Source organism: Drosophila obscura, unplaced genomic scaffold (genome assembly GCF_018151105.1).
Source record: "Drosophila obscura isolate BZ-5 IFL unplaced genomic scaffold, ASM1815110v1 contig_186, whole genome shotgun sequence".
NCBI lineage: Eukaryota > Metazoa > Arthropoda > Insecta > Diptera > Drosophilidae > Drosophila > Drosophila obscura.
The window spans coordinates 1,776,224-1,794,730 of NW_024542774.1; the positions used below are offsets into that span (position 1 = coordinate 1,776,224).

An 18,507-nucleotide genomic window follows, 5' to 3' on the forward strand; every position below is an offset into this window, starting at 1 on the left:
TTATCAAATGTTTCTAATGTGTTCTTATTATTTATTCTACGTTTTTGCTACCCACTCCAGATCCACTGGGGCTGGCTGGCTGGCCTACAGAAGTGTTTGTAATGGGTTTGTTTGCACCGCTCGCATCGGTCCCTGGCCACGGCTGTTGCAGGTGCGTCCGCCATTCGGGAAACCTGTTAGAATCTCTCGCGCCGCAATTTGTTGCGCACCGTGATGCCCAAATGTGTGGCGGCTCCCAGGGCGGCGAACTGTGCGATGATATTGGAAAATTTGATTAGAAAACCAATCTATATGTGGCCGGGAAGCTATTTCCGGCCCGCCCTTGACTTGCTAGGCCCTCTGTAATTTATAAACGAGGCTGGCAAGGGACTCACCTCTACCACAAGCAGTAGCCACTTGATGACGAGACCAATGGACACGTTATCGTTCGCATGGACCTGGACAGCCGCCAGGCAGCCCTCGCTGAAGAGATTGTCCTGCTGTCTGTCGAAGTTCCTGTAGCAGTTCGTGGGTATTCCCCTGCCGAGCAGTATGTAGTCATGGGCACCGACCTGGCCACAGCACGAGTACTGAAGGGGAATCCATTTAATTTCATGCGTGAGCTCATTTAGGAACACTTCTCGTCACTCACCTTCTGCTCGATGAGGGAGAGGCGCTCAGCATTGACTCTGGGATCCGACCACAGGGCCATAAATTCGCTGCGCGACCTCTCCACATAGTTCGTCGAATGGGCTGCAGCAATGATGTAGATCTGCAGGCAGAGCAGTATCAAGAGGCAGATCACATACTGGGGGGAAATGGGGAAAAATAATTTTAGATATGTTCAATCATTCGGCAGCCTTCACTTACCGTCCAAACGAGTCCCAGGGAGACCCGTGCCGTGGCAAAGCAGCCAAGGAACGAGGTCAGTATGATGAAGGAGCCCACAAAGATCTGGATGACGATGGCAATGTGCTCGAAGGTGCCTGGCGTGGAGCTGTTCAGCTCATACACAGACAACGCAATCAGAGTCACTCCAATTAGCTGTCAAAAGGAATTGCGTTTCAAAAGGAGACCTCTCAGATATTTTGCATACGCACCGATAGCAGGACATTGAGAATGATGAGAAGGGTTTTGAGAAACGACACGCGACAGGCCATGTTGCAAGACGCACCACAAGGATAGCCAATCAATAAACGCACCAATTACTTATCGCGTTATCCGTGCTGCCTGTCCTTCTGTTATTTTCCCGATGCGCAGTTAACTCGAAGCGATGACCAGCGGGGGGACACGACAAGGCAATGCTAAGCTGAACGCAAGCCCTTTCCCTATAGACGTTGACGTTCGACTGAATGAGGCGACGCATTCTATTCGAAATTATGGCGCCCCCCGAGTGCCAGTTGGTGGATTCCACCGTTCGTATAAACTCAACGAATCCCATGGCTGTTCTTGTTGCTGCTATTAATGTTATTGTCGTCGGTGCTTTAGGCGGTGGAGGTTGTGGTGGTGGTGCTTCTGTTGCTGTTGCTGTCATAGATTTGTGGGTTGTATGATGTCATAGTGATTCGAAAGCTTTCTGCCGCTATGCACCTTCAGAGGGCAGGAGCGAGTAATGAGCGGGGAAAAGCTTTCGTATACACATCAGAGTGGGGATGTCAGGACATCTTTGTAGGATTTATAGCCATTTCCCGAGGCACACTCACTCAATTAATATGCAAAAAATTCCGCACGGGACGCGCCTCTGGCCTTGGAAGTCTCTGCAACAAGTTGTCTGCCTCTGACCAAAAGTTTCAGCCATTTAAAGCTCACTGTGTGGCCTCACGTCGTATGCTTAATATTTCCATCAAGTTACGAAAACAAACAAACAAACGTCCGGTCTAGCGATGAAAAGTTTTTTAACAGACACAGGCACATTTATTTCAATAATTTTTATGGATAATTGGACTATATGATGTACTTAATTAGAGGATAGATTTAGGTACGAGTAAATAATGAATGACTTCGTTTTTGTTTTTTTTTTTTGGTAATGAAATGCCAAGGCGGGAAATACTTGAGAGACCCAAAGTCCGAACCATTTGTACTGTGGGAACAGGCCGATTCTGGGCCATCCTAGAACTCCAGGCGACGCTGCTTGTTACGAAAGCTAATGGCCAAAAAGACGGCCAGCACAAAGCAGAGCAACTGCAACGAAAACAAAGAAAGACGAAAAAAGTTGGAGGAAGCTCTTTTTTAGATAGAAGAGATAGCTCTGGACCCACCTCGAATGCAACCAGAACCCAGGAAACAATGATGAAGCGCTCCTTGTCGCTTTCATAGAAGCTCTGCACCTTCTCGATGCAGCCCTCCACATAGAGGTGGTCGGTGGTCTGCTGCAGGTCGGCATAGCAGCTGGGCGGGATCAGCTGGTTAAGATGCACATAGTCCTGGGCACTGCTCTTGCCGCAGCACTCGTGCTTCTGCTGCAGTCCGTCCATGTTGTTCGCCTGCCAGGCCGCCTCCACCGTCTCCTGTCCGCTTTGCACATCGTACTGATGCAGCAGCATGCAGGTGCTCACAATCTGCGGTATGGCCAGTATCAGCAGGAACACGGCACTCTAGGGATTATTAAGGATCATCATTAACAGATTATCGATTGAGATTACTCTGATCCCCTTACCGTTGCAGTCAGGGCCACCGACTCACGGATGGCCGCCAGGATGCCCAGCATGGCGAGAAGCAGAATGAGCGAGCAGGCCACATACGCAGCGATGACAAACTCCTCGCTCTCGGTGTCCGCATTGTAAGCGATCCATCCAATGGATCCCAATGCCAGAAGCTGGAATAAATTACGGGATGATGATGCAATTTCAATTGCAGTTCCAGTGGCAATTCATTTGGATGACAATTAACAGCAGCAACAAAGGGCACCCATCCCGTCCATTATTTATCGCTTGGGTCGGGTCTGTCTGTGATAAAGATTTCCTTTTGTCCCACTGATTTCTCTGTCTCCCTTCTCTGTTGCCATTTCGGGGTTTCGGGGGTGACCAACCCTTGTTCTTGTTGTTGTTCAAGTGATTCGATTCCGCTATATAGGTCAAACTATAAACCAGAGCGCGGGGTAATACGCGTATGTATGTATGTACATTGGCATGACGTCATCATCCTGCGAGAACGGAATTGAAACAATTGAAGGCTCTCGCTGGGCTCCTTCTGTGAATGGTCTAAACCGTACACAAGTTTTCCATGGAAACCATGGCAGGGGGAGTTGTCAGGGTGGACGGTCAGTCGGCTGCCACCTTGACGCCATTATTCAGGTGTGTTTGTGACTGACAAACACGACAGAAATCGGTTAAAAATACACACGAAGGAGAATGAATACGTTCGGCTACTATATGCTTTGAAGATCTCCTCCACCAAACACTGGTACGTACATTGTACATATAGGAACTATTTTGAAAATAATTCATTTTGAGGCTGTTTTTGTTGGACTTTTGAAGTGCGTTCACTTGTCCCGTCCCCCATGACATCATGCTAATTTCCTTGCTCAAATTAAATACTCATGTACAATATATACATATATAATACATATATACATACATATATACATATATCATATAGTCGTACTATACTTGACTTTGTTGCTGCTGTTATGGCTAATTGGTATTCCTTATAGGCAATAATGACTTACCCCTAAAATGGCATTCAGTATAATGGAGGTGATCTTAACGCTGGTCGTGGCGCAGCCCATGCTTGTAGATTTGGGAGACAGTCGGTCTCGGAATTACTTGAAAAATTCACTCGTGAAAGTCTCTTAACCTTTTGAATTGTTTCCCCTCCCCACCTCTCTTGCTGTTTATTTGTTTATTTACTTTCACGTTTTTCGTTTGGTTTGTTTTTCCGATTTGAATTTACAGCGAAGTAAATTTCCGTTAAATGTTCTTTCGGGATTTCCGCTCTCCAAAAAGCTTGTGGCACGTTCTGCGTTTGTTTTTGAACTGAAAGCGGGAAAAGTTTTATTCGTTCTCTTTTGCTCTTGGTTCCGTCATCAACCGTAAGTGAGGGTGCGGGAGAGAAGCAAACGCACACACTCCCACACACAGGCGCCCACCCAGCTGGGAGAGCGATGCAGAGAAGGAGAGAGAGAGAGAGAGAAAGAGCGCGCGCGATGCACTCACTTGGGTCAGCGCATGGCATATTAGGTGGAAGGTAAGTCAGTCAATATAGTGGTCTCTGTGTTGGGCACAAAGTGTAGAAGAGAGAGTGGTAAGCCAATAAAAGGACCTTCTGCTTTTTATACCTTGGGTCTACGCTGCAAGCAATGACGTCACAGCGCAATAACATTATAATCGGCTTTCTGCCGATACGCACCTACAAAGGTTCCATCAAGTTACGAAAACAAACAAACAAACAAACGTCCGGTCTAGCGATGAATAATTTTCAAACATACATAGGCACATTTTATACAATAATTGTAATGGATAATTGGAAGTCCCAGGCACTTGTACTGTGGGATCAAGCCGATCAAGGGCAATCCTAGAACTCCAGATGCCCTGCACTGATAGAAAAAAAAGGCATAGTAAAAGTAACTACAATCATATTTGAATTTAGAATGCCATTTTTAAATACAAACATAGTAAAATTTAATAAAATGCACTTTGATTCAAATATAAATGTATTAAAAATGCTTTTTTAATACGGTCATATTTAATCTAAATACAAAACACTTCAAAATAACTATAATATATTAAATTTGTAGTTTAATATGTTTCATAATATGAATATTATTATGACTTGATTTTAAAATTTTGAAGATATTGAAAGTTTTGTCTTGCCTTCAATCATCGCCGACCATCCTCTAAAAGATAAGTTTTTTGCATAGAAAATCGATTTTCTGTCTACTTCTTATGGTTAATTGGGTTAAATACAATAGTGAGAGTGCATCCAACCTAGTTTTCAATTCTTTTTTACCTCTTGCCTTCAGATTTTAGTCTAACTCCAACTCTTCTGGGGGCCTCTTCTGCACCGAAAAAATTTTCCTTTTACGCTTCAAAATTAAATAAATCTTTCTTTCATCAAAATATTCAATTACTAAATTAAAATTATTGTTTTTAAAAATTACATTTGCTTACATGCTTACATTGCCAACAAAAAAAAGAAGTACCTCCTGCTTTTTATATCTTGGGTCACCGCTCCATGCACGCTTGGATAGTGCTTTGACTTTGACTTTGCTGTCGTGACTTTGTCTTCCAGATCAGGCAGATTGGGGGACAAAGAAAATGCAAATTTAATCAACTTATTGCTCCAAATTTGATTAAATTGTTATTGTCGCTCTCAGTTCCCAGTCTCTGCTGCCTCTACCTTTTTTGGCCTGACAGTTTTCTTCCTCTGCACTGGATCTTAGCTTAAGCTCAGTGACACCATGACGCCAACATGTCAATAAGTCTATGACAAATCATAAATGCAAGCTCTCTCTCTCTCTCTGGCTTTTTTCTCTCTCTGTTTTGTTTTCGAGTTTGTTTATTGTTGTTACGTATACACATGCATATGTCTGGAGTTGCGCATTTCTCCCTCCTCACTACACTGTCCCATAGACACGCACAGACACGCACACACAGAATTTTGAGCTTAATTATGTTTGGGTCTGACGTCTGACTTTGCTTTCATTTTTGGGCTCTTATTTGTGTTGGGATCAATATTATGTGAGCAATTATGTTCCGAAAGATCTTTCGATATCCAATCCATTACACGGAACCGTAAAGAACAGTACACAAGCCTCTGTGGAAAACCGTATTACTTCTGAGGCCTCCCTTAATTATTCTCTATACACTCCTATTTTTCTGACCGCAGCTGTTTGTTCGTTCGCCTTAAGTACGCGTCATTGATTTGAAGATGGCAGAGCTTTCCTTTCCAATCCCAGTTGGAATGATGACGATGTTGAAGATGAAGAAGAGGTTAAACAAATTACACTCGCCTACAAAACCTGAGTACAGTACGAGTATCTGTTTGTTTGTATGAATTGTATATTTAAGGCAACTTCAATTGCTTGGCAAGTGGAACACATACAGAGCGCTGTGTGCTGTGGTTCTAAGCAAGGTACATCGGCGTGACTTACAAATGAGACTGGTAAATGTTAAGTAGATTGACTTGATTAGGTGCTAAATATGAACGTGTTAATAGTTATAGCGTCGTCGGCGATTCGTGTAGTGTATGGCCAAGATGATGGCCAGTGAGAGAATAACGACCTGCAAAGATAATGGCAATTTGGTGAGCATTTATCCAGTGGGATGTGGACTGAATTCCATGGCATACTCACATCGAAACCGAGGAGACCCCACTCCAGGTAGCGCAACATGGCGGACTCGTCCGAGTACTCCTCCTCCACCTTGGTGAGGCAGCCAACGGCATAGAGATTCAGGGGATTCACACAATTGTTGCCCTTGCAGCAGCTGTTGGGCACACTGTCGTTCCAGTAGCTGATCTCCAGATAATCCTGGGCACTATTTAGCCCACAGCAGGAGTACTAAAATGGAGGGGAAAGTTTCTTAGATTTTCAAAATATGAGTTAGGGTTCCGTGACTCACTGTCTTCTGGATGCTATCCATGCTACCGGGCTGCGTCTGCTCCAGCTTCCAAGCAGTTTCGACCGTCTGCAGGGCATGCTTCTTCAACACATCCCGTGGCTGGATAACAATGAAGGTGGCTATCAGCACCAGCAACACCACCAGCAGTGATACGTACTGAAATTCCATTGAATTTAATCAATTTTTTTACTTCCAAAAACATATATGTATGTATAGTTTTAATCTGCAAATAGCACATACCGTCCAGAGCATGCGCGGCGATTCACGAACGGCGCCACTGCAGCCAAAGACGGATATCAGGAGCATAATTCCGCCCAGAACGAGAGTGCCAATGGCATAATGATTTGGCATCGCCCCCCACCCGAGGCCGCCAAAGATAAGCACCAATATACCGAGTATCTGAAATATACAAACAAAATATGCCAATAAATCGGGGGAGCTTCAAGTGTGCAACAAACAGATAATCGAGCAATATCAGCTTACTTTTTAAATTGGAGGCGTTATAACATATTCAAAAACACGAATTGAAAGCTTCAAAGTCGAAGCTAAAATGCTCTAAGTCCCCCCATTTTGATCAGTCGTTTCTCAGGTAAACTCAAATATGATGTGTACATTTGTACATATGTATGTAGCATCCAACCGTATAATAATGCTATTACTCATTCTCAATGTTACTTACATACATATATGGAAATGAAATCATTCTAGATTTTTCTTTTTTTTGAAAAAGGTTTCTCTTTCACACAAAACCTATGCCGATGTCTAGTTTGAAAGCTGAGAAATCTTAAAAAATTACTGCGGCTCTGTAGAAAATCGAAAGTCCCTACACTTTGGTATTACAGTGCACTGGTAACCCTGAACAGGCTACAAATGCTCTGACAAATCTTAAGTAATTTGTCAGCGCTGCTTTCCCATCTCATCTCGTCTCTATTGTCAACTCTGTTGACTAATCCGGTTTCCATATTCCCATATTATATTCGTTTTGGCTTTTTAAAAACTAAGCAGAGGAGGAGCATTACCACATTTAACGAAATCGAAATGCATGACGCATTTGAGCTGCTCTGCTGTTGGGCTACTTGGCCAGAGCTTTCCTAATGGCTCAAGGAATGCAAAAGCAAAGCACAAACCATTAACAATAGACACACACACACACACACACACCTATCAACACGAGACTGCGAAATGTAGTCATAAACTAAAGGCACGCATACAAGATGATATCATCTGCGGGCCCAGGTGGAAGTCTAATGGGGAGTATCCAAAGCGATTTCCAATATTAAACAAAATTCCGCTCAAATGTATGTACATATATGTGGTACAAAAAATTTGGAAAAATATTAAAATAAATAATTGAAAGTTTTCTAATACAGAACGCATATGTTTCTAAATGAATGTGGCAAATGCTTTGAATTCTATTTTTTGTGCTCTACTTACCGCCCATAAGGCATTGAACAGGAACAGAGAGTACTTGATGGTGCCCGTTGCGCAGCCCATTCTGAATGTGTTTTTCTATTTTCCTCTATGCCTCTATGGCCAAGTGCTTTTCAGAGAATGCAATCGAGACTCTGTGCAACACGTGCAACAGTTTGTTGTGTTTTTGGGGGCAAGAGTTTTTTCAGATTCCGATAGAAAAACAGCCGGCCAGAATCGGTTAAACAGCTACTTTCAACGGTCGCGAGCGAACTGAGAGAGCTGGAAACTCTGGCCCCGGAATCCGAGTCCGAGGCAGCCGTTGACGTTGCCGCCACGCCGGTCGCCGCCAGAGCAAAGCAAACAAAGTCAGCACACGAACGCACACACGGACCGTAGGCAAACACAAAGAGCAAAGCCAACAAAACCAAAACCACAAAAAAAAAACGCCAAACTCAAAGATCAAACTTTGTTGTTTTTATTACTATATTGCTTCTAATGCTCTTCAGAGTCTCTCACTTTGAAGCTTTCTAAATGAAGAATTTGGCAGACCTACAAGCAGCAAATATATGTACATGCATACATACATACATATATACCGGAATAGCTAAGTTCAGAAACATATTCTTAACATATTCCAAACACGATCAGCAATCTATAGATTCTTTTTTTTTCACCCTAAGTTCAACCAAGCTCAAACAAATTTCATCACTATCCGCTGAGTAACAGCCGATCTGCTAGGGTAACAAATGCGTCGGACTCACAATTTAGCATTACTTAATTGTTTTTTGTTTGTAGTTTTTACACCCTTTCACAGGGTATTACAGTTCAGGGTAGATGTATGCTCCGAATAGAAGAATGTAATGTATTTTCGTTCAATTAAATTACAATATTCTGGGTAATCATCAGCAGCGGTACATATGTATATACATATTTATGTAGGTACATCTCACTTGTGACGCAAAGAGTCAATCAGAATTGACACCACATATGTACATACATACATATATGATTTCACATAGAAGGGTATTACACGTTAATTGGTCGTCGAACAGTTAGGGTATATAAACTTCGCAGCTACTAAGTGAGTTTTTCATTATTTTTGCCATTACTACGGCGGGGTGTTGTTGTTGTTGTTGCTGTTGCTGCTGTCATTCGGAAGCCAAACAAACAGAATGTCTGCCCGGTTGATGAAGGGACGGGGAGGGGATCCGCAGCTGGTTATGCTTGACAGAACTGAAGAGAGCCAAAGGTAAAGGGGGGGTTGTTGTGGTACAAGAGCAAAGTAAGCGAGGAGAGCAGGGAGAGCTCTAAGCTTTCAGTAGCGCCATTGGAGTAGGGTTTCGAAAGGGAGAGAGTACCATCTCTCTCTCTCTCTCTCTTCTCTCTCTCTCTCTGGTTGCACCAAGCTATTTACGCGCGATCGCTCACCGAAAACCGGTGAGATTGATTGAGTTTGATTGCGTCAGAAGATTGAGAATGAATGACGCCAGCAGCAGAAAAACGAAAGATTAGCTCAGTCCCTCCACCGGGGAATGGAATGGCAGCTTCAGCCAAGTTTATTCTAACACAATAATCAGACTGAGAAATTAGATCGGATCGGGGAATCCTTAGTAGTGATAGCGCCTGCGCTGCTTGCGGAAGCGTCCGACCAGATAGAAGGCACCGAGAATCATCAGGGCCTGAAACAGACGAAACCCATTAGAGACCATTAGAGATCAGATGTCAGGGAAGACAGGAACACTCACGGTAATGCCCACGGAAATCCAATTGGAGTTGCTGGCGTAGTTGAAGAGCATCAGGAAATTGTCACTGGAACCTTGGGCACAGCCTGTGGTGAAGTGCGGCAGCTCGTGGTTCCCCTTGGGGTAGCACGTGGTGGGCAAGGTGGCGCGACCGATGATCACATAGTCATCTGGTCCATTACGCCCACAGCATTCGTACTGGAAAGTAAAGGCAACGCTTATCATCAAAAGAAATGGAGACTAAAATGTTAAGTGTGAATACGAACCGTTATCTGATTATGGTCCATGGCGCCCGGTTCGACCAGCTCCAGATCCCACATCTTCTGCACCTCCTCGGATGCAAATTTCCGTATGTAGTCCTCGTTGAACTTGAAGCCAAAGGTGCCCAGGAGAGCAAATATCAGTTGTGCCAGCATGATGAATCCATACTAAAATGCAATTTATTTAGTTTCAAAACGGCGAACATGGAAGTGCCACACTCACCGTTGCGGTCATGCAGACATTTTCCTGACAGATGCCGCAGCAGCCCAGAATGGCCGAAACGAAGATCAAGCCGCCCAAAATGTACACGAAAACGATGTAAGCGAGAGGTACTTGGCCCAGGATTATTGTGGCTATGGCTATCAGTGCTAGACCCACAAGCTGGTTTGATGGCAGAAGGGGCCGAAGGAGAACCCAAATAACAAATGAGATTAGCTTTGGTGCAGTACCAAAAATAAAATGTCAACGACTCGGATCGAAAATGAGATTTCATTGAAGTCAACGTAAGTGAAGCGAAATAAGTAAACTTAATAAATAAATTATATCCAAGGAGAAAATTGTTAACTTCAAATGTACAGTATGTTTGTACATAGATATGTACATACATATATATCTGAAAATAATTTCAAATTATTTCTGCTTTTCGTTTGAGAAAATTACAATAAAAGAGCAATGCAATCACTCTTCAAATATAAATTGAGTTAAAGATCTCATGAAACTTGATCACACGGAATGTGATAAAGCCCATACAAAACTCATGAGCAAATTAATGTATGCGTTCAAGAAAACACACGCCACAAAAACAAAAGTTGTATTCATACCAAAAAAATATCAAAAATATCTGAACAATAATTTAAAATTATTCTGTTTGTTTGAGAACATAAAGGCTGCAACCACTAGGAGTGCCGGTGTAAAACGCGAAACAAGTTTAAAAATGATCCACCCTTTTCTATCAAATTCTAAGGCAAACCACGACTTCAAGAGTTGTATCCCACCAATCAAAAATATCAAAAATATCTCTCAACCTATACAATTACCAGCAATCAATTTTATATGTACATATGCATGTGTATACATCCGATTGAAGTCATCCAAAGTGCTGCAAAAAGCCAAGAACTTACCGCGTTCAGGGAGTTAAGGGCGTTGAGAAAACACTTGATGCAACCGGTAGTGCAGCCCATCTTGGCAAGGTATCGGATATTTTTCTAAACCAAAAAAGAACTTAGCGTAAAATGAAATCCTGAAACTGGTTGGAAAAAGACGTTGTTGTTATAATAAAATTATAATAGACGGACAAAATTAGAACCAGCACGATCGGTGTTCAGAAAGCTAATGAAAACGAAAATTGCAAATAATCTCCCGCAGACGATCGATGTGGATGGGGCCACTGCTTGGAGAAGAGTAATCTCAGCTCTCTTTGCCAGTGCTGCCAAATTTTTGGTGGGGGTGGCGATTTTAAACGGCTGAGTTGACTCGTTTAGCATATGGAAAGTGTTTTATTCTCTAATGGCAAATTCGCTAATCTGATTAGTAGAGTATCGTATCTATCATTCATGCAACATTTATGCTGGATAGCATTTTCACTCAATCGTTGATGTGGCTCTCGTCGTCCTTGACCTTGGTCTTCGCATACTTCCGGGCCCTGCCCATATAATAGGCTGTGAGAATGCCCATAAACTGCAATTATAAAAAAAATAGTTTGGTGATCTCTTCCAATGGAACTTATCATGATTCGCACCTCAAGGCCAATAATGGCCATGCAGCAGTAGTAATTAATACACGCCTGCATCTTCAAATTTTCGTTGGCCTTGGTTACACAGCCCTCCTGGAAGACGTGCGTCGGATTGGAGCAGTCGAAGGCGAAGCAACAGCTGGCTGGCAAGGCGCCGTTCTCCTCGCCAAGGTAGTCCTGCGGTCCCTCCAGCCCACAGCAAGCGAACAGGCTGTGGATGGGCTGCATCTTGTCGTTGCTGTGCGACTTCTCCTCAAACAACTGCCGGATCCGCTCGTCAAAATGCGTCAGCAGATCTCGTTTCATTGCCGTAAAGGTGAAGAAGTAGGAAGCCATCACGGCGATGAGCAGGCCACTAACGAACATATACTACAGGATACACATAAGAAGAATCGTCCCACACACAGCGTCCAGGAATACTCACGAGTACCGAGTACTTGTATGATTCCTTGAGGGCCACATACACGCCGAGAAAGGCGGCACCAAAGACGGCCGATCCAATCAGTGCAGTGGTATAGCTCCCAAAGGTGGATGCTGCCGAGCCCCAGGTGACGACGCCACAGGAAAAGAAGAACACATTGCAGGCCTGAAAATAGGAGACAATTAGAGCATAGGAAAGATAGATATCCTGTGATTCGTTGAAGGGGCTGACACAACTTAAAAGATCATTTCCCCCCCAAATTAGTTTTGTTGTAAGTTCTTTGCACATTGCCGATAGGGAAATCTTGACATTTGCACACACATATATATAGAAATAAAAATCTAATTTGCCAAATCAACTTAATCATAATCAAAAGGGGCCCAAGATTGTGTAAGCAGTTTACATGAAGGGGAGCATCGTGCATATTGAATTGAGTGCCAAGTGCGAACAGCTGTTTGGCTGAAACACAGCATATACATAGGAATAAATGTATAAATATATTTAAAATTTGTTCGATTTGCCTATGGCCATCTCTATAGGCGTCTATCCGCCCAGCCATTGGGCTGGCGCTGCTCTCGTAACTTTGCACTTTTGCACAATATTGATTTTATTTTTGCTTCTTTGACGACACTACCGGGCTGTTGTGCAAGACTTGGATGAGGTCAGGAATGCGACGCTCTGGGGGTGGCAGATGTCACGTATGGGGACTTACCACTATCAGAATGCAAGTGGCGAATAGGGCGTACTTCCAGGGCGATATGGGAAACGATTTCTCCATGCTGTCCGAAAGGGGATCTGTGGTATCAACCAAAGAGAAAAGAACAGACACACATTTTCATGCATGCAATTGCCTTGATTATAAATCGAGTATCTGGATATTATCAGACTCACACAACTGACGGCTGATAAAACGGAAATTTGATTCCGCTGGGGGTCTGTCGATTCGCTCGATTTCCCCTAATCCAGGTGGTGAGAGGCCATTGTTTACTCTAGATTGATGTGATGGAACCCAAGTCTCAATCGGAGCCCGACTCCCCAGGCCCAATTCTGTATCAGTGGGGGGCTCGTGTTTATGCCTCAAATGCTCGCCAGCGACTGAACACAACACAGCCCGCCACCAAGTGTCGCCGTCGGACAGCACTCGCTGAATTCACCTCCGCCCGAGGCACAGAACCCACCGAAACCCAAACAAATACCCGAACATCCCGCCTTTGATGGCAATGGCGCAGCCGCAGTGCCACGTCACATAATGGGTGACTTTTTGGCCACTCGAAGCCACAGCCAACCGTGTCCGGTAAGAAACGAGAATGCAAAATATGGGTGAATTATTTTACTGTTAAGTAAAAGAGTTATATTACAGCATGAATGAAATTTCAAATTTCCTTTGAGGTTTCATCCATCCAGTCACCACTTTCGCGTTGGATCTGCCTCTTCATGATCCTGTACAGCCGCCATCCGCACAGGGCACCATTGGTCTGAAACGAAGAGTCCTTAAATAAGAGTCCAACTGGGCACTGGATATGTGTACGCACCCCAACAATAATGAGCAGCCAGCAGGCTAGTTTCAGGAGGAGCAACTTGCTAAAAACATAATCCGTGAATTGGGACTTGCAGCCGTACGGGTGGAGGGGAGAGTCGAATTCGGAGTCCCCGTCTATGCAGCAGCTCTTGGGCGGATCAAGACTGATCTTTGAGTAGTCGTTGGTGCCGTTCACGCCACAGCACTTTAAAAACTTCTCATAGAACTCAAGGCGTCGTTCCAATGCCGCGCCTCTCCGATCCGCTTCCCACAGGTCGTCGAAGGTTTTGCCGATGAGGGCCGAGCTATTTGCGGCCTCGTAAAGGAGTAGCAGCTGGCTGAATATTTGCAGCATTGCTATGGCCACATACTGGACGAAAATGAAAATTTAGATCCACTATGATTATTGAAAATGGAGCGGAAAACCAGTAAAAATAGCGCGTAGAGCAACAATCGCATAGTGTGCGTATATGTCACTGACAAATACATCATTTATACTCGTGGTTCCATAAATACATACTCACATTTTTTAGACAGTCAGGTGACTCGCTTCCGGCTGCGCCCCTGCAAAATTTCGACAGGAGCAGTCCAAGAACGCCCTGGGCAATGGTCAGGCCGCCAGCCACTTTCTCAAGATTGCTGACCTCGTCGATAAAAAAGGATATGCCACAGACAATAACCACAAGCGAAACCGACTGCACAGGTGAACGAAATGTAAGACACGCAGAATGTGACTGTGTCTGAATTTAACTTACGGCATGAACGATGTTCATCGAGAGCAACATTTTCTGGAGTGACGAGGCCATGATATGAACAAAACGATTGGCAGTCGATAATGTTATTTTGACTGCCAAAAAAGCAGCGAACATTTAGTGAAATTCTATCTGTCAGATCTGTCGGGTAATTCCGTTCCACAGCTTAGATTCAATATATTTCTGAGCTGTGACACAACTGACATTGAAACTGAAACTGTTTTGGTTGTAAATAAAGCAAAGTTTAGACACAAGGAACGCACATTTCGGACTCTTTTGGAGTGCAATCAGTCTGCTAGTGGATTATGATTCTGAAACTTAAGCCTGCGGTTTATAGAACGCGTTTCCATTTCTGATATATACAGAAAATCTACGGGACTATGCGGGTGCAACATTAAACGAACAATATATAGTAAGAAGTATAGCATTGATTCGACCATTCGTAGAAACTTTTCCGAGGTCTGGATTCGATTTCTAGACAAAGTCTGATTTGTACAGCAGCTGAACATTTTATTAAAAATGTGGTAGGAAATCCATCCACAGTAAATATATGAGTTCGGAACGTTTTCTTCACTGAAGGGAACAATCTTCAAAACTCATTTTAATTCTCTGAATGCTGCACTTTAGTGTCGTTCCGTTACTGAAGCCGATGGTCCAGCTGCAGGTTCTCCATTATTTGATAAAAACAACTAAAACAACGATTTAAGCTTTTGAGCTGCTTTCGTCTTTTTATGCATCCGCTGATTCCCACAAGAGAGCACTCCCCAAGAGAGCACTCAACAGAGAGCACATGACATTAGATCAGAACAACTTTTACTTTGAAACTGTGAGTACTTGAGACATATTACAGAATTAAACGATTACTAAATTGCTCATTAGTTTGTGTTGAGTTGCAAAAAGTACAGAGTACAGGAGTGATTAGAAACCAGTTTGTATTATTGTTATTTATCTTAATTTAATACTTATGTAACTTAAGATGTGCCTCACATCCAGACCGCATTGTTGCGTCGACTCTGGTTCTTGACGCTGCTGTACAGCAGCCAGCCGAACACAGCCCCAACAGCCTGAAACGGTGATCAAAATGACTCAGTTACAGTTGGGGGGAGTGGATGTGGATGGAGATGCGACTTACCTCGCCGATGATGAGCAGCCAGCAGACGATCTTGAACACCAAAAGCTTGCCATCGAGATACTCCACAAACTCGGCCTTGCAGCCGGCCTTGTAGACACTCGTACTGTCCACGCACTTGTTGTCCAGGCAACAGCTAGAGGGTATGGCATGGTGGATGATCCAGTAGTCCTCGGAGCTGTTCACCCCGCAGCAGTGCAGCCAGTTCTCGTAGTAGGCCAGGGCGCCGGACTCGTTGCGCTCCGCCTCCCAGAGGCGATCGAAGCCCTCGTTGATGCTGCCCGAGATACCGTCCTTGGTGCCGTGCGAGGCCATGCTGAGGAACAGCAGCTGGGTGAGGATCAGCAGCACCACAACTCCCACATACTGGGGGGGGGATAATAGAGAATTTTACATCGGAAATCGCGCTTGCGGAAGATCAGACATGAGATACTCACAATCAAGAGCCTGACTGGGGACTCGTGAATGGCCGCCAGGCAGCCAAAGACCGCTATGATCAGTATGACAGCGCCCAGGCCAATAATTAGGCCCCCGGCCACGTTCTCACCAATGCTGACTGCATTCTCGGCGGCGCTGATCAAAAAGAAAATTCCAAAGGCAATCAGCACCAGTCCCAGCACCTGCAGAATTCCCAGAGAGACCAGTCAGAGATACACGCACACAGATACACACTACCCACTCATACTACTACTACTACTACTCACGGCAAACACGAAATTGAGCAACAGTAGCAGATGCTTCACTGTAGTGGAGGCCAGACCCATGTTGACTCTGGACGAGGACGCACCGAACCGAACTGAACTGAAATGAAGATGGGAGCTGCGTGCTCTGTGGTTTGCCTCAAATTATACAGAATGCATCAAGCAGGGTTACGTATATGGCAATAGCCAATAGCCAGTTTCAGCTACGTATCCGTATCTGATAGATACAGCACAAGCACAACGTATCTCTCGATTTTGTTCGCTGATCGCTGATCACTGATCTCTGCTGCTGCTGACCGCTGTGTTTCAGTGGCGTGAATCAACTGAAATACTGTGTTTTTGTTTTGACTACATTCTACCTATATGTATCTCTATGTATCTACTTGTATACTCGTAAATCTGTGAGTAAAAATCGAGAGCGGCGCCGAGCATCGCCCACCTAGGTTGGGGCGCCGTCTCCCTTCTCTGTGTGCGAGAGGCTTTCCCATTTATCTCCGGATCACATCTGCTCGATCATTCCTACTCATCTCGTACGCCTGCTGGCCAAAAAAGTTTTCTTGTAAAAATTTTCAGTCAATGGCAACAACAGGTTATTTTTTTTTTTTTTATATTTATTTTCGTTTTTTTTGCTTGCCCCGCGTGGGTGCAAGTTTACAATTTTATGAATGAATACTAGGTATCTGTAGCCTAACTTGATTAATCATCGTAAATTACAATCACAATATGTCAGGGCTCGTGGGCCAGGAAATTACACACAGAAATAATAATAATACAGCTCGAGAAATCGAAAGTAAGAATTATATTTAATTATAGAATCGTACGCGATCGCGATGGTTTCGTATGCTGTCCACCAGGTAGCAGGTGGTCACTGAGCCAGCAAACTGTAATTAAAATTCGAATAATTATTAAGTTTATGCCTAAAATAATAAAAATAGCTATGCAGAAAATGCAATGAATAATGAATAGCAGCAACGTTTGAATGATTGATTTAAATGGATAGGATAGCTTATGTCATAGCTCACCTCACTGAGAATAAGGAACCAACTGAGCGAATGAAAATTCGCCGTTTTTTCGCTGAGATACTCCTTGAACTTCAGCTCACAGCCCGCCATATACAGATTCATGGGCTTCGTGCAGTCCAGATTGAGGCAGCAGCTCACTGGCAGGTCCTTGTCTAGGTGTATATAGTCCTCGGCACTGTTGCGCCCACAACAGTGCAGCTAAAAAGACTTAAAGTAAAAAGATTGAAAGAAATTCTGTGGGATTGCGACTCACCCACTCCTCGTAGGTGTTCAGGGTGCTGTTTTCCACATGCTGATGATCCCACAGATCGTCAAAGCCTTGCCGCAGTGTGTCCGGCAGTGTGTCCCTGCTGGCGGCAAAGCTGATGCTGAACAAAACAAACTGCACCACCAAGAGCAGTACCAACAGCACCGCATACTGCAAAGAAGAGTGCAGGGATTCAGATGGGCATCATTGACGGGGTATCTCAGATCACTTACGCAGATCAACATGGTCCTGGAGTCCATGCCCATGGCCACACAGCCAAAGATGCTGGCCACAATGATGACACAGCCAAGCAGGATGCAGAGCACGCCGGCCAAGTGCTCGCCATGATCCAAGATCAAGACGCTCTGCTGTTCGGTGAGACTCTCTAGCAGCCAGGCTCCATACCAGATGAGCAGGCAGCCACCCACCTAAGCAGATCCATCGATTCCAATGTCAGGCGTTCATTTACTATTAGTCAGGACTATTTTTAAGCACTTACAGCACAAATCACGCTGATGACACACAAAATATATCTGAGAGGGCGGCTGCTGCAGTACATGATGCCGCCGTAGAGTGAGAGGGAGATCTCAGCTAATAATCGGAATTTTCACAAGAGTTTTTCCGCTGGGGTCTAGCACACCTTGGGCCTTGCCATCAAATCATCGACTAAAGTCCCATAATCTTCATTTGTTTGTCTGAGGCGGACGACAAAGCGTTGGGAAACGATTAACTCAATAGATACAGACAGAGATTTTTGTGTGGATGTCTCTGTCGCCATCCATCTGTTCCGGTCCGAACCGTTGCAGTGGCCAAAATACACAGAGAGAAAGACAGAGAGTTGTTTCGGCATAGATAAAAGCTCGGGGGAAATAAAGAATATCGAATATAGAATACGAGAAATGAAAATTAGCGTACGGCGACCGCCCACGGATCTGCCCCACAAACATGAGAGACAGCATGTGTCTACCCTCACCTTGTGCCCCATTCCCCCCTCCCCCCGCATAGCAGCGGGCCCGTCATCTTATTTAT

General features: G+C 44.3%; 8 protein-coding genes across 8 annotated transcripts; all 8 read right to left on the minus strand.

The window, feature by feature from the left end:
- Position 1: 1 nt before the first annotated feature.
- On the minus strand, positions 2-1,337 carry LOC111076234 (protein late bloomer). The gene is made up of 5 exons (XM_022369930.2): positions 1,080-1,337; positions 850-1,023; positions 632-787; positions 375-569; positions 2-248 (listed from the first exon to the last, which is right to left on the minus strand). Exons 1-5 carry the CDS (start codon positions 1,137-1,139, stop codon positions 177-179), a joined length of 657 nt encoding a protein of 218 aa, XP_022225622.1. The 5' UTR covers positions 1,140-1,337; the 3' UTR covers positions 2-176.
- Positions 1,338-1,861: 524 nt separating this feature from the next.
- LOC111076254 (protein late bloomer) lies at positions 1,862-3,945 on the minus strand. Its single transcript, XM_022369947.2, has 4 exons — positions 3,647-3,945; positions 2,636-2,794; positions 2,238-2,573; positions 1,862-2,160 (listed from the first exon to the last, which is right to left on the minus strand). The coding sequence occupies exons 1-4, from the start codon at positions 3,704-3,706 to the stop codon at positions 2,089-2,091; spliced, it is 627 nt and encodes a 208-aa protein (XP_022225639.1). The 5' UTR covers positions 3,707-3,945; the 3' UTR covers positions 1,862-2,088.
- A 2,015-nt stretch (positions 3,946-5,960) lies between these two features.
- LOC111076253 (protein late bloomer) lies at positions 5,961-8,232 on the minus strand. The gene is made up of 5 exons (XM_022369946.2): positions 7,974-8,232; positions 6,780-6,938; positions 6,540-6,695; positions 6,272-6,478; positions 5,961-6,200 (listed from the first exon to the last, which is right to left on the minus strand). The coding sequence occupies exons 1-5, from the start codon at positions 8,031-8,033 to the stop codon at positions 6,129-6,131; spliced, it is 654 nt and encodes a 217-aa protein (XP_022225638.1). The 5' UTR covers positions 8,034-8,232; the 3' UTR covers positions 5,961-6,128.
- A 1,228-nt stretch (positions 8,233-9,460) lies between these two features.
- Positions 9,461-11,187, minus strand: LOC111076256 (23 kDa integral membrane protein). Its single transcript, XM_022369950.2, has 5 exons — positions 11,077-11,187; positions 10,178-10,336; positions 9,961-10,122; positions 9,698-9,892; positions 9,461-9,631 (listed from the first exon to the last, which is right to left on the minus strand). Exons 1-5 carry the CDS (start codon positions 11,134-11,136, stop codon positions 9,560-9,562), a joined length of 648 nt encoding a protein of 215 aa, XP_022225642.1. The 5' UTR covers positions 11,137-11,187; the 3' UTR covers positions 9,461-9,559.
- Positions 11,188-11,428: 241 nt separating this feature from the next.
- Positions 11,429-13,216, minus strand: LOC111081564 (23 kDa integral membrane protein). Its single transcript, XM_022377657.2, has 5 exons — positions 13,000-13,216; positions 12,821-12,903; positions 12,112-12,273; positions 11,694-12,056; positions 11,429-11,632 (listed from the first exon to the last, which is right to left on the minus strand). The coding sequence occupies exons 2-5, from the start codon at positions 12,884-12,886 to the stop codon at positions 11,540-11,542; spliced, it is 684 nt and encodes a 227-aa protein (XP_022233349.2). The 5' UTR covers positions 12,887-12,903; positions 13,000-13,216; the 3' UTR covers positions 11,429-11,539.
- Positions 13,217-13,434: 218 nt separating this feature from the next.
- Positions 13,435-14,578, minus strand: LOC111081555. The gene is made up of 4 exons (XM_022377647.2): positions 14,383-14,578; positions 14,152-14,322; positions 13,641-13,997; positions 13,435-13,583 (listed from the first exon to the last, which is right to left on the minus strand). Exons 1-4 carry the CDS (start codon positions 14,494-14,496, stop codon positions 13,482-13,484), a joined length of 744 nt encoding a protein of 247 aa, XP_022233339.2. The 5' UTR covers positions 14,497-14,578; the 3' UTR covers positions 13,435-13,481.
- A 506-nt stretch (positions 14,579-15,084) lies between these two features.
- On the minus strand, positions 15,085-16,527 carry LOC111081556 (tetraspanin-9-like). Its single transcript, XM_022377648.2, has 4 exons — positions 16,213-16,527; positions 15,946-16,128; positions 15,512-15,874; positions 15,085-15,443 (listed from the first exon to the last, which is right to left on the minus strand). The coding sequence occupies exons 1-4, from the start codon at positions 16,270-16,272 to the stop codon at positions 15,363-15,365; spliced, it is 687 nt and encodes a 228-aa protein (XP_022233340.1). The 5' UTR covers positions 16,273-16,527; the 3' UTR covers positions 15,085-15,362.
- A 307-nt stretch (positions 16,528-16,834) lies between these two features.
- LOC111076238 (protein late bloomer) lies at positions 16,835-18,274 on the minus strand. Its single transcript, XM_022369934.2, has 5 exons — positions 17,978-18,274; positions 17,712-17,906; positions 17,485-17,649; positions 17,232-17,429; positions 16,835-17,090 (listed from the first exon to the last, which is right to left on the minus strand). The coding sequence occupies exons 1-5, from the start codon at positions 18,035-18,037 to the stop codon at positions 17,013-17,015; spliced, it is 696 nt and encodes a 231-aa protein (XP_022225626.2). The 5' UTR covers positions 18,038-18,274; the 3' UTR covers positions 16,835-17,012.
- Positions 18,275-18,507: the final 233 nt, after the last annotated feature.

What these genes read in the sequence shown, in the direction of transcription:
- LOC111076234 (XM_022369930.2), bottom strand. Translation starts at nt 1,139, where the DNA reads ATGGCCTGTCGCGTGTCGTTTCTCAAAACCCTTCTCATCATTCTCAAT. An exon ending in CCCTGGGACTCGTTTGGACG is followed by an intron (nt 788 to 849) that starts GTAAGTGAAGGC and finishes ATTTCCCCCCAG; the next exon opens with TATGTGATCTGCCTCTTGAT. An exon ending in GGCTACTGCTTGTGGTAGAG is followed by an intron (nt 249 to 374) that starts GTGAGTCCCTTG and finishes ATCATCGCACAG; the next exon opens with TTCGCCGCCCTGGGAGCCGC.
- LOC111076254 (XM_022369947.2), bottom strand. Translation starts at nt 3,706, where the DNA reads ATGGGCTGCGCCACGACCAGCGTTAAGATCACCTCCATTATACTGAAT. An exon ending in TACTGAATGCCATTTTAGGG is followed by an intron (nt 2,795 to 3,646) that starts GTAAGTCATTAT and finishes AATTTATTCCAG; the next exon opens with CTTCTGGCATTGGGATCCAT. An exon ending in CGGTGGCCCTGACTGCAACG is followed by an intron (nt 2,574 to 2,635) that starts GTAAGGGGATCA and finishes AATAATCCCTAG; the next exon opens with AGTGCCGTGTTCCTGCTGAT.
- LOC111076253 (XM_022369946.2), bottom strand. Translation starts at nt 8,033, where the DNA reads ATGGGCTGCGCAACGGGCACCATCAAGTACTCTCTGTTCCTGTTCAAT. An exon ending in TGTTCAATGCCTTATGGGCG is followed by an intron (nt 6,939 to 7,973) that starts GTAAGTAGAGCA and finishes TGTATATTTCAG; the next exon opens with ATACTCGGTATATTGGTGCT. An exon ending in GGGGTCTCCTCGGTTTCGAT is followed by an intron (nt 6,201 to 6,271) that starts GTGAGTATGCCA and finishes TTATCTTTGCAG; the next exon opens with GTCGTTATTCTCTCACTGGC.
- LOC111076256 (XM_022369950.2), bottom strand. Translation starts at nt 11,136, where the DNA reads ATGGGCTGCACTACCGGTTGCATCAAGTGTTTTCTCAACGCCCTTAAC. An exon ending in ATGTCTGCATGACCGCAACG is followed by an intron (nt 10,123 to 10,177) that starts GTGAGTGTGGCA and finishes ATTGCATTTTAG; the next exon opens with TATGGATTCATCATGCTGGC. An exon ending in TGGACCATAATCAGATAACG is followed by an intron (nt 9,893 to 9,960) that starts GTTCGTATTCAC and finishes TTTACTTTCCAG; the next exon opens with TACGAATGCTGTGGGCGTAA.
- LOC111081564 (XM_022377657.2), bottom strand. Translation starts at nt 12,886, where the DNA reads ATGGAGAAATCGTTTCCCATATCGCCCTGGAAGTACGCCCTATTCGCC. An exon ending in CATACAAGTACTCGGTACTC is followed by an intron (nt 12,057 to 12,111) that starts GTGAGTATTCCT and finishes TGTATCCTGTAG; the next exon opens with TATATGTTCGTTAGTGGCCT. An exon ending in TGGCCATTATTGGCCTTGAG is followed by an intron (nt 11,633 to 11,693) that starts GTGCGAATCATG and finishes TTATAATTGCAG; the next exon opens with TTTATGGGCATTCTCACAGC.
- LOC111081555 (XM_022377647.2), bottom strand. Translation starts at nt 14,496, where the DNA reads ATGTTCGCTGCTTTTTTGGCAGTCAAAATAACATTATCGACTGCCAAT. An exon ending in CGATGAACATCGTTCATGCC is followed by an intron (nt 14,323 to 14,382) that starts GTAAGTTAAATT and finishes TCACCTGTGCAG; the next exon opens with TCGGTTTCGCTTGTGGTTAT. An exon ending in CACCTGACTGTCTAAAAAAT is followed by an intron (nt 13,998 to 14,151) that starts GTGAGTATGTAT and finishes ATTTTCGTCCAG; the next exon opens with TATGTGGCCATAGCAATGCT.
- LOC111081556 (XM_022377648.2), bottom strand. Translation starts at nt 16,272, where the DNA reads ATGGGTCTGGCCTCCACTACAGTGAAGCATCTGCTACTGTTGCTCAAT. An exon ending in CCCCAGTCAGGCTCTTGATT is followed by an intron (nt 15,875 to 15,945) that starts GTGAGTATCTCA and finishes TCCCCCCCCCAG; the next exon opens with TATGTGGGAGTTGTGGTGCT. An exon ending in GGCTGCTCATCATCGGCGAG is followed by an intron (nt 15,444 to 15,511) that starts GTAAGTCGCATC and finishes TCACCGTTTCAG; the next exon opens with GCTGTTGGGGCTGTGTTCGG.
- LOC111076238 (XM_022369934.2), bottom strand. Translation starts at nt 18,037, where the DNA reads ATGTACTGCAGCAGCCGCCCTCTCAGATATATTTTGTGTGTCATCAGC. An exon ending in TGAACACCTACGAGGAGTGG is followed by an intron (nt 17,430 to 17,484) that starts GTGAGTCGCAAT and finishes AAGTCTTTTTAG; the next exon opens with CTGCACTGTTGTGGGCGCAA. An exon ending in GGTTCCTTATTCTCAGTGAG is followed by an intron (nt 17,091 to 17,231) that starts GTGAGCTATGAC and finishes TTTTAATTACAG; the next exon opens with TTTGCTGGCTCAGTGACCAC.